The sequence below is a fragment of the Mya arenaria genome, chromosome 8 (assembly GCF_026914265.1).
Source record: "Mya arenaria isolate MELC-2E11 chromosome 8, ASM2691426v1".
Lineage (NCBI taxonomy): Eukaryota > Metazoa > Mollusca > Bivalvia > Myida > Myidae > Mya > Mya arenaria.
In genome coordinates this window covers 57,515,690-57,528,542 of record NC_069129.1, presented here as the reverse complement: position 1 = coordinate 57,528,542, position 12,853 = coordinate 57,515,690, and the positions used below count along the sequence as shown (strand labels likewise).

Here is a 12,853-nt window from a genome sequence, read left to right as displayed (position 1 = left end):
GATCACAAAATTCTATGTCAGAAGTTAAAAGAAATTGGTGTGGATTCAATTGATTGGTTTCAATCATATTTATCTGGACGTAAACAAGTTGTCAATGTAAATAATACAACGTCTGAATTCATGAACATCTCTTGTGGCGTTCCTCAAGGAAGCATACTTGGACCGTTGCTGTTTTTATGCTATGTCAATGATATGAGTATAAGCATAAGTGAAAAATGTAAATTAATATTATATGCAGATGATAGTGCTATCCTTTTCTCACACAAAGATCCGTCTGTTATTAGTAATGTACTCGGCAAGGAACTTGAAAACTGTAGTAAGTGGTTAGTTGACAACAAACTGTCTTTGCATCTTGGAAAAACAGAATGTATTTTATTTGGGTCTAAAAGAAAACTAACAAAAGTTGATAGCTTTAATGTAAACTGCAATGGCCATATCATAAAACCTAAACAATCTGTTAAATATCTTGGAAATATACTGGACAATGATCTCAGTGCTGCATCTATTGTTAACAATATTGTCAGTAAAGTTAATTCTAGGCTAAAATTTTATATAGACAAAATCGTTTTTTAGATATGAATCTAAGAAGATTGTTATGTAACTCCTTAATACAATGCCATTTTGACTATGCATCGACATCTTGGTACAGTGGTATATGTAAACAATTCAAGAACAGATTACAGGTCACTCAGAACAAAGTTGTCAGATTTATTTATGGCTATGATTGTAGAACTTCCCTGAAAGTCTCGGCTTTCAGTGATATTGGATGGCTTAATATAGAAAATAGGATAAAGCAACTACGACTAAACCATGTACATAAAATCTTTAATAGCAAATGCCCATCATACTTGCATGAACATTTTACTTTAGTCTCATCCACACATTCTTACAACAGTAGACATAGTGCTGGAAATTTTAAAGTGCCACAGGCTGACAGTTTTATATTAAATACTTTCTTTTATCAAGCAATCCAGGACTGGAACAGTCTTCCAATAAAGTTAAAAGAATTGAAAAATAAGAATACTTTTAAAAAAGAAGTGAAATCACATCTCATTGTTGGTATGAAATGTGCAGAAATGGAAGATTTCCTTTTTTATTAATTGTTATTCATTTAATCTTGCATATCAGTCCAAAGATTTTTGTCATATTATGCTAAAGTGTCATATGGTTTTAACAGTCGGTTGCATTATAACTGTAAAAGTTCGATATCAAACATTTAATCATTCTTTAACTGGTCAAGAGTACATGCATGTTATTTTTGTATAAGTAAACCTAATTTAAACAGCTTATAACTGAGATCTTGGCAAATAATTATATTTGTCATAAGGACCCCATTGGAAATAAGTTGAATAACTTTAATGGGTTATCCTGTGTTATATATTTGTCACATTGAATTAAATCTTTGTTAACGCACGTATGTATCCAAAGCATTCTAATGATGTTGTGCTTTAGTATAGATATCATCACTAATACTTTGTTAATCAGTCTGTGTTATAACTTTATGAGATATTTGGTTTGTTACAATGACATATATATGCACGAGTAAATCTATCTATCTATCTATCTATCCCCAGACAAAACTTTGACAGACGCTTTGTCAATCTATAAATGTTCCAATATAGCATAATAAATTGATTTATAGTACCACGAACTACACTGGGCAATTTTATATTTCTAGGGAATATCGGGTTATAAAATTGTAACAAATAAAAGGTCGTACTATTTTGACTTTCTTTATGTAGTTTTTAGTGTTTTTTTAAGAACAATCACACATTTTACACCAGCAATGGCAATATCACAACTGTATGATTTTTGGTGTAGTTTGAAAAATGAGACAGCAAAATTAGTGTCATCTCCACTATTAGAAAGAAGACTTAAATATTTGAATGAATGCCTATATTAGCAAATAGATATATGTAGATGTCATCGGTAGGTTGTATCACTCTATTCACGTTGAAAAGAGGATTTCTTACCTTTTTAGTCAATAAAAAATAAGTCATGATGTTGAATTTGTTACTTTCCCATTAATGCTATTGTATGAACAACGTTTCCATATTGAAGTCCTCTCTGAAAGTGACTCGCTCATGATTTGTAAAATGCGCTAACGAAATAAAGTGTGGCAAATGATAAGGAGTTTTAAAACCAAAATAATAAAATCTGGAACCTTAAATTTCAGCCAAATGTTGATATTTGCTCAAATATCGTCTTTGAAGACCACAATTTTCATTAGCGTTTATAATGCGATTGAAAATTAATTACGGCTCTTTGTTGCGTGATTGGTTGATTGACATTATCACGTGCACGTGATGTTATATCCGAATGTATCATTAACAGGTCAATATATATAACACTTTTGTTAATATATCCAGGTGGCCGTGTGGCATAGCCACCTGTTTGCTTTTCTTGACTTTACCGGGGTGGATTCTGCAATTTCAATATCATAGAGTACACTAGTATTAAAATCAGTGTTTTCAAATGCATAACCGGGAAACTAATGTTTGGTCCAAAAACATGAGCGAGCCAATTTAACGTTCAAAATTATCCTAATTTTCTTCGACAGACCCCGATCTGGAACGCTTTGGTAATACTATATAGTCAAGAAAATATGGAATTCTATAGACTAAAATGTCATTATATCAACAGAGGTTTTGTGGTTATTACGTTTGCAGTAATGACATACAGTGGCGTAGCTACATATAGGCCTTGTAGGCCTGGGCCTACAGCTTTTTAGAAAAATAACAAAATTTAAATAACCAAGAAATGCAATAAAACTTATAGCAACTCAAACACTTAAAACAACACAAGTTTGTATTAGTTTAACCAAAGCAAGTTTGGCGTTTATTCCAAAGCAAGTTTGGCGTTTATTTAAACAACATGCATGGTGTATTGCTTTATTTTATTGTAATCATTGCAAGTATAATTAAGTGTGTGTAATGTGCATATAAAAGTCCCCAAACCCACATGGAATCATCGGGCCTAAAAGTTTATAAGACTCTAGCTACGCCACTGACATAGGTAACGTTTTTATTTTATAACTGCAGTATTAGTAGAAATAACTCAGCTGTAACCATGCAGCCCCAACTCCAAGCATTATGGGACATATCTTGCATTTTATTGACTTAAAAGTCATTTTGTCAACAGAGGTTTTGTGGTTATTACGTTTGTAGTAATGACATATGTAACGTTTTTATTCTATAACTGCAAAATTTCCATAATGTAATAGTAGAAATAACTGCAACCATGCAACACCAACCACAAGTATGATGGGACATATCTTCCTTAGGAAATGACGTTCGAATACTATACTTTAAAAACAAAACAAACTTATTTACATCAGGTGAAAATATAAGCAACGTATACATTCTCAAAAATGAAAATATCTTAGAGTATCGTCACGTATATCCGTCAGTAATGAGAAATTTGTGGGACACAAACCACTTTTTTTGTAAGAAATATAACTCAGTTTATTTTACATAACAATATAGGCAGTGTTATCTTCCTTTCTTTGCAGAAAAGAACTACACTGTACATGGGAAGGGGGGAGGGGGGATTCACATTAACCATCATCGTGCCAAGGGCCTATTTTGGTCGGGAACATGCATTAGCGGTTCAGGAGGGGGGGGGGGGCGATTTTTTGCTCAAATATTGTCTTTGAATAATACAATTTTAGTGAAAAACGTTAGCAACGCGAGTCGCCAAAGACGGTTGTTACGTGATCTTATCAATGTCTTCGATTAAGGTTATGATATATTTAAAATGTTTTATAAGTCCTTGTGGCCGGCTGAGTGGTTAAAACTTCGGGTTTCAATTTTTTCTTGACTGGGATTGCTCCTCAAAAATAAGAATGTTTTTTTTTTTTTATAGTTGAATGGTACTTTTTCTGCAATTTCGGTATTAATGTGTTCATTAATGATAAAAAAAGTGTTCTCAGATGCATTTTCCTGAGCGAGTCCTTTTAAAACGAGCTGAATTCCACAACTATTATGCACCAGTCAATTGTAACCACGCCCCCCCCCCCTCCAGGTCCGGTGGTATACCGGGGATAGCCGGGAAAATGGGCCGTGTTTTTACTTTTCAGGTGGCCCCGCAGTTTCGGGTGAATGCGGTGATTTTGTCTTCGCTTTAAATATAGCGGGGAATGGGTCCTAGCTGGGGTGCGGGGTCATTTGTCGCGGATTTTACCAACTGTTCGTTCCCGCGGGGCGGGGATTTTAGCCGGGGTTGGCTGGACCGTAGGTCAAAGTCCCCGCTATTCTCCGGACCTGGGGTGGGTGGGTGGGCGTGGTTACAATTGACTGGTGCATTACTCCAACAATGTATGTATGTGTTCATGTTTCTGTAGCGACTATTCTTCTAGGAGTTGCTTGTGGAAATATCTAAACTTAGATAATCCGTGGCCGACATAACCAGTGACTTGCTACAACGGGGCGGCATACTATGAATTTTTTATCATTGAAATCAGGCGACTGCAATATGCTTTTAAAACAAATGGGGCTTAACATATCTCGATCTTAAAAGTTCTTGTGTCAACGATGTGTGAAATGCATTTTTCATAAAGGTTGTGTTAATCAGATTTGACACTTCGAGAGGGGGCAAACGCGCCCCTTTCATTTGCCACCATACACTCGTGGCTGGGATCCCACGAAATATTCCCCAAGTTGTGATTTCCAAATATCGTCACTGACAGTCAAAGAGAAGACATGAAACGTTTTCTATCTTTATGTGTTGTGTTTAGGATAATTGCAGCTTCTCCACAACCAAGAGATGGTAAGTTCCTTTATTGTATTTATTCAGTGGAATTGTTCTAGAAGTTATATATCATCGCAAGGGATAGAACTCTTACATTGTGTGGTTAAAGTAAGACACATGTTATCGTTTCTGAGCAGACGTGGCCTTTAAATTGTGCAAACTTATTGTGCATGTTAACAGGATGATAATAATAATAATAACTTAATTTTATATAACTGCACTCTCACATAATTACTGTTTTGACAACTTTTTGTCTTGGAATTAGATTTTTTTGCGTAAATATCTGCTAACCAGTGCAGTGATGAAAGACTGCTGACAAAAGATCAGATCGCAGATTTTCATATTTCCGTTCCAAATCAAATGCAAGTTAATGTTTTATGTCTTAAACCGTTAAAACATTTTTTTCGGCCGGAAATATGAAAATATGCGATCAGATCTTTTGTCAGCAGTCTTTTGTCACTGGTTTGTAGATATTTACACAAATATTTGCTCGTTCCAAGACAAAAAATAAAAAAAAAGTTGTCAAAACGTTCAATCTGTGAGAGTGCAGCTTTGAACTATGTGTCCATGATTTTTCGAACCCTAATACAATATACCCGTGTCACGATGATGAATAAAAGCAAAAAGGGGGACAAAAGTCTGTTACATAGCCTTCATAGACAGTCCCGGCATTTCCTTATTTTAGAAGACAAAGCCCATTACTGCATGCAGTGGATGATACCACGACGGGACGACTACTTCGCCCATGTTCGAGACTCCATCAACGAGTTCATCGACCGCCGCCCCGAAGGCAGCCGCATCCAGCTGAATGTTGTCACCGACTACAACTACAAGATACTCAGCTTCACAAAGTCTGACTCCAGCGAGATATGGACCAATAAGCTCTTGGAACTGAAGCCTGGCAATTTTGAGTACAGCCAGAATGGAACTGTCTCATCTGCTCTTCTCAATGCCAACCTGAAGGACTGCTTCGACCGTTACCAAGGCTTGGCGCAGATATCGGTACTCATAGGTAGGAAAGTATACTTTGAACATTACGTGAAACTAATTCTAAAAAAACTGCTATATATATTTCAGTAACTGTTTTCGTCTACATGGTCTAGAGAAATAAAACTTAGGATTCATTTATGGCATACAGTTATCCGTGATTGTTGGCTAATTATAAACTACTACCGGCAGTACATACTTTGCCAAAGATAAACCATGAAAAGTGCATTGCATGTGCTATTCAAGTATTAACTATGAAGCAACAAGTAAAAATGTTCTGGTTCCTTAGGACCTTCTTACACGATGGGGGCGCAGGACTTTGAGAAATTGACGATCAAAAGTTACGTGATTCAAACGAATGTGTCAGCATCCAAAAGTTATTTGGTAGCCTTGGCAACCAACCATGACCACGTGGTGTTTGTATCGGAGAGAGAACAGCTGGAAAGGATGATAGCCGAAGGTACACATGTTGGGTTTAGTATGCACATCGATGAATATGTTTTTATTTCAAGAGTATTTGTATCAAATGAAGTAGCTGTCGGACTTTTAGGGTTTCGTCACTGTTGAAATTGTATGTAATTTTCAAAATTGCTGAAAGGTTTGCTTCAGTCCAATTCTTTGCAGAAATGGCCCCTATACCTATGCATAGGGTTATGCAGTGTCATTTCGTAAGGGTGTTGATTGATTTTAGAAACAACCAAACTGAAACAGTTGCGTTTAAACTTTATATTTCTATTGTTCTTACTTGGTGACTATCGAAGGATTTTGTTTTACAGATAGCAAACGTAAATGCAACACTGACAAGTACTGGCGCTCTGACTTTGATACATGTGAAAGCTGTGAAAACAAGTGTGGCAGCGCATCTCTCACTTGTGAAAACCATGACCTGGACGTAGAATGCAAGTGTAAGTTGACCATTACTGAACTATTGCAAAATATTTTGTCAGCAATCTTTTATAATTGGTTTGCAGATATTTACGCAAGAATTTGCTCTTTCCAAGAGAAAAAAATACAAAAAGTTGTAAAAACGGTGTATCTGTGAGAGTGAAGCTTTAAGAAAAATGGATAAAACATCTTTTTTTTTAACTTAAACATAAAAATCTGCAATCTTATGTTTTGTCAGCAGTCTTATATATAGCAGGTTCACATACATTTTCGCATAAATTGGCTCGTTCCAAGACAAAAAAAAAAGATAAAAAAAGTTGTCAAAACGTTCAATCTGTGAGAGCGCAAATTAAACCCGTGAGCATATTATATGTCTAGTCTAAAATAATAGACGCGTTTACGGGATTCTTTTAATCCCTAAGTGGAGGATTTGTTACCATATCGAAAAAAAAATCTGTCTACATTAATTATTTGGACTAACTTTATATGTCTACACATGAATCATGAATGCATTTTATTCCCCGATGATTTTCATCCATGAAGTAGGCGCATTTCTTAAAACATGTCTGGTTCAAATATGTTCTTGCCTCAATTTTTGGATATCCCTTGCTACGAAAGATTGTATTATTACAAACGCGTGCAAAAGTTTTGTCCTAACGTGTACACAGTTAACTATACATCACATCAGGCACGAGATAGTGTTGGTACTGGTACGATATCTCCTGCACCGTCGGAACAAGTTTTGCTTGGTATATATACCTTGCAAATAAAATACCATTGCCAGTTATTTTGCATATTAAGAAAATTAAATAAGAATCCACTCCAACCGAATTTTATTTTGTCTCTTAAATTCTTGTAGACCATCTAGAATACTTGAGGAGTTTGCAATCGTCAACGCCTAGTTCAACAACTGGTGGTCCACGCACGACCAGACCTGTTGCCCCAGAGCCGCAGCCAACAACCAACTCAGATGACAGTAGCACCGATAGGGTGTATATTGCGTTGGGTCTTCTTACACTGGGTGGTCTTGCTGGTGTCGGCTTTTTATTCTGGAAGTTTAATTTCTGGCAATGGATAAAGAAGACAAGGGAGAGAAGGGAGGTGAGCCAACTTAGCTTTTTTGTCCATTGCAGTTGTTCGTGTTTATTTTATACCAAATATGGATTTATGGCAGTATGAAAAGTAGTTATATTTGTTTGACAAACAAGCATAATTAAACAATATTTCCGAAATAACGTAATGTTCGTATAAATGTTGGCGGGTATTCCCAATAAAACGCAATTACATGTCTTTTAACACAGCTTTTTAGGCATTAAAAAACTGTTTGTTTTAGTTTAAGATCGCAATATATTCACCTCGTGAACACCAAACGTCAATATTCACCTCGTGAACACCAAACGTGAATATTCACCTCGTGAACACCAAACGTGAATATTCCCCTCGTGAACACCAAATGTGAATATTCACCTCGTGAACACCAAACGTGAATATTTACCTCGTGAACACCAAACGTGAATATTCACCTCGTTTACACCAAACGTGAATATTCACCTCGTGAACACCAAACGTGAATATTCACCTCGTGAACACCAAACGTGAATATTCACCTCGTCTCGTGAACACCAAACGTGAATATTCACCTCGTGACTTCGCTATTCGTCAAATATAACTTTTGGTGCTTACTGAAATATATTACGATCTTACAATGACTGTTCTAAACAATTATCCTTTTAAATTACAACATATTAGACTCTTGTCTACGATATCTTTAAAGACGCTGACACGAAGTAATACCATATAAACAGTCACCAGAGTCATGCAAATTTTAATTTTAATTTAGAATTTAAAGTGTAAATTGTATAAAAACAGTTTTGTATTATAATTATAAAAATAAATTAAATTGAGTGTTTTAATACTTATACAATTTACACTCTATATATCATTTGGCAGAATTTTGAACTGGGGTTACTTATTGATACATTTGTACTTAAAATGTGCACTTTGATAGGAATCGGTTGACGTTGAGATGGCGCAAATTGATAGGAGGCCAAACGTAGCTAGGGACAATGACAATCACTTGCTGCCAGATAACCATCCAGTGAGGGACACCCAGCCACATGATGATAGACACTCACGTGAGGTTAGGCCACATGTGGAGGTTCAGGGAGAGGAGGCGGACCCACTCATGATGAACGTATGCGACGCTACTAGAGGTTGGTTGGCTTGTTCTATGTTGGATGGCTTTCATTAAACACAATTGTTAACACCTTACCTGTCCCCTTATTGCCAAAAAAACACATTAATATTATAACAAGCCTGACCAAGCTTGTATTTAAGGTTGTCCACTCTCAAATAAAACCTTTGTCAATCGCAACAAATGTATGTTTAAATGCATACACTCTAAAACCGTGGTGTTTTTTATCAATAGCTGACGCTGTACACGATAGGCGTTTCGAGGAAATCCGCCCATCAGCATCCATTCAACCCTCATAGACACCTCGTCGACCATTCTAGGACATGCGCACAAAGTCCACAAACCATCTCCACCATTACAGGACATCCATTCTACCCTGCACGCAATCTCTACGACTGGTGGCTAACATGTGACATCACTTTCATCATACAACTAGAAAGTTAGCTCAAAGCGTATAGTATTTTTTATGTAGAATATGCCATGAATGTTTTCGGAGGTTTTTGTAATATTTAAGACACATTTTATCTATATATGGTAGAACTTTCCATTTTAAAATATATTTCAAGTTTTCTATATTATATATGTTAACAAGATCTAGTTGCCTGCACGTGAGTGGTCATGAGAATATTTACTTGTATCATTTGGCATAATATACATCTCATTCTGTACATATTCAATGAATTTACCATTTAAATTAATACGCACATTCTGGCAATAATGTTGAAAATGAATATGAACAAGTAATAATGAATAATGAATTATTTGATTTGATTGAAATCAATGCCCCTTTGATAAAATTTGTTTTTAGATGTACTTTACATCCTGTATTATTGCTTTTAACTCTTTTGGACATACTGATTTATTACTTGTTTCAAAATATCTCCGAATACCTCAGGAAAATGGAACTATTCGTCATTATTCTTTTGAATCTCTTCATACGAATGGTTATCATCGGTAATTTGTCTTTTTGTCAATTACTAAAAAGTCAATTAAAGTGGGCCATTATTATTTTCAGTCATTATGTACATCTAACCAATGATAGGTTCCAGTGGATTTCGATGTATTTTTGTATATTTTTGTTAATGGCAAGCTAGAGCAATTTAAAGATCTCAAACTTTGGAACATATATGCAACATAAGCTCTTATCGAGAGATATTTCATTTTGCTGATATTGACGTTCAGTTATATAAATTCATATAAGGTAAATTCTGATCGAACCATTTTCACAAAAGTCACACATGTTAGAAAAATATATATATATTTTAATGTTTTTTTTTTTTTTTTTAAATTGATTTACAATATGTTTTAATATAAATTGTGATGTAAATACTGTTCCATTTGAATGTGAGTTGCGCTAGAAATCGCTGCTACATAGGAAGATGTTGAATTAATAACTCTACATACTTCATGTTATATTCGTGTTGATTGAAACAAATTCAACGTTTTAGATTTAGACCGTGCATACATGGAGTTTAGATTTTATGATTTTGAATGTGCATGTCGAAACATATGTATACGTAAGAATATGTCATTCTTATCATGTTAATCAAGCGAACACCACGGTTGTTTTGAAGACATTTGTAACTTTGTAAATAAAAGGCTTTATTAGTTCATTAAAATCACCGAGAAAGCTGATATGGGAAAATACTTTCGTGGAAAGATAATAACTAAAAAAATAATAGAATAAAAATTTGTCTACTTCAGAATGTAACAAGCAACCATTTGCTCATTGATAGTATATAAAATATATGTAATAGAAGTGCCCATATACATATTATGCATGATCTTTCGAAGACATGGTGTCGTAGCTTTCAAAGCGAAAGTTGCATTTGCCACAACTGTTAACATCAAGCGTCTGACGTGATAGGCCATTTAGTCAATTTAGTCAATGAGTGTACTAGGGAATAAGTTATTGTGTGAAGTTTTTGTCTTCCATACAGATATTGTTTCTTAACTGAACTGAGGCAAATGAGAGAACCAATTCATCATTTATTTGGATATGAGGCATATGGACTGTGTTATTGTTTGTTATCGTTTTAATTGATAAAACTGTTTACCATATTTTTAACGAAAACACGCATGCGCATTCTGTTTGTTACATCTATATGGTTGTTATACATCGACAAATGTTAAGTCTTGTGAATCATGTCACATTATTTTGAATATTCATTTGTTGAATCATAAACTGATGGTAGAATTTGTACATAGTTATATTAAAATTATTCAAATATATTCCATATGATGTGTAATTCATTCATCTGAATTGTGTATATTAAGTTGTGTACATATACTAAATTTGTACATATTGCATATCTTGGTTAAAGCTGCACTCTCACAGATTTACCGTTTAAACAACTTTTTTTTTGTCTTGGAAAGAGCAAATTGTTTGCGTAAATATCTGCCAACCAATGATAAAAGCTTGCTGACAAAAAATCAGATCGTAGATTTTCATATTTCCGTTCGAAAATTATTGTTTTATGGCTTAAACAGTTGCTAACGGTTTAAAGGTGCACTCTCACAGATTTACCGTTTTCACAACTTTTTTTTTTTTGCCTTGGATAGCGCAAATTTTTGCGTAAATATATGCAAACCAATGACAAAAGATTGCTGACAAAAGATCACATCGCAGATTTTCCTACTTTCGTTCGAAAATTAATGATCTATGGCTTAAACCGTTACTAACGTTTTAAGAACAATGCATAAAACATCAATTTTTGAACTTAAGTATAAAAATCTGATATATAATTTTTTGTCATTAGTCTTATATTTATATTTTAACTGGTTTTCATGCACTTTCGCAAAAATTAGCTCGTTCCAAGAAAAAAAAATAAAAAAAATTTGTCAAAACGTTCAATCTGTGATAGAGTGCAGCTTTAAAAAAATGCATAAAACATCAGTTTTTGAACTTAAATATAAAAATCTTTGATTTGATTTTTTGTCAGCAGTCTTATATAACTGGTTCCCATGGATTTTCGTAAAAACTGGCTCGTTCCAAGACAAACTGTAAAAAAGTTGTCAAAACGTTCAATCTGTGAGAGTGCAGCTTTATAGGGACTTGTTCATGTTTTGGACAAAAAAAATAGTTTTCCCGGTAGTGCATCTGAAAACACTTATTTCATCGTTATTTTGCTCTATGATATCAAAATTGCAGATAAAAAAATAAGGTGTAGAAAGTATTTTGGTTTTAGTAGGGTTAAGTTAAGAAAAAAATGTAAAAAAACAACAACGCCTTAGTCATTAGACCAACATGATTTATACAAATATCTTGTATATTTTACATTTTAATGTTATAATGTCAATCAACCAATCACTCAACAACATATCCGTACCTAAGTGACCATGAGGATGATAAGCGTTATTATTTTTCGAATATCCAATCAACCGCTGGGGGAAAACTCCCCGTTTTGGCTTTATTGCTTTTTATTTAAGTCACACTTGAGGATCTGACGAGGTCAAGTCATAGCGGCGACAGCATTCTACGGGAATACCAATGTTATGTTTTTGTTTTTCAGTTCATTTATACTCGCAGTCGGGGCCAGGTCCATTCTGCGAGTGCCCCTATACTATTGTTAGTCATACTAGGATGTTTGGAGGAAAGTACACAGACGGTATGTAGCCCTGGTTAGAGCTACCCTGGTTCTTTATCGTATAGTGTATAGCATCGTCATACGGGACCCCAATTAAACGTTCCTCATGCTGTCCGAATTTACGTGCCTTAAGTTCTTTGTGGCCTTGCACACCCATCGTCGTGTCGTCTTGGTGTCCTGGTTCTATTCGTAAATGAGACTATTTTTGATGCAAAGTATCAAAGACGCCGCGAATGTTTTGAAACTTGACTAAATGGAAGCAGATGCAGTTCACCAGCATAGCAAGTTTGAGGAACCTGGATACAAGCATTCTTCGGTTATTGAACGAATTCGGACTTTCAACTTAAGGTCAACACGACCTTGACTCTTGATCAACTGACGTCAAAATAGCTAGGGTGCTGGTCATGTTTAAGGGACACCTACCAAGTTCGAGGTCTCTATGCCTAAGCGT

At 35.0% G+C, this 12,853-nt stretch overlaps 1 protein-coding gene across 1 annotated transcript; it reads left to right on the top strand.

Moving 5' to 3' along the window:
* The first annotated feature begins 4,631 nt into the window (after positions 1–4,631).
* On the top strand, positions 4,632–11,746 carry LOC128242311 (uncharacterized). The gene is made up of 7 exons (XM_052959413.1): positions 4,632–4,767; positions 5,435–5,761; positions 6,026–6,196; positions 6,513–6,641; positions 7,481–7,722; positions 8,630–8,834; positions 9,050–11,746. Exons 1-7 carry the CDS (start codon positions 4,701–4,703, stop codon positions 9,112–9,114), a joined length of 1,206 nt encoding a protein of 401 aa, XP_052815373.1. The 5' UTR covers positions 4,632–4,700; the 3' UTR covers positions 9,115–11,746.
* The last annotated feature ends 1,107 nt before the right edge of the window (positions 11,747–12,853 follow it).

Coding starts and splice junctions, on each gene's coding strand:
- LOC128242311 (XM_052959413.1), top strand. CDS start 4,701: ATGAAACGTTTTCTATCTTTATGTGTTGTGTTTAGGATAATTGCAGCT. Junction 5,762..6,025: donor GCAGATATCGGTACTCATAG/GTAGGAAAGTAT, acceptor CTGGTTCCTTAG/GACCTTCTTACACGATGGGG. Junction 7,723..8,629: donor AGACAAGGGAGAGAAGGGAG/GTGAGCCAACTT, acceptor GCACTTTGATAG/GAATCGGTTGACGTTGAGAT.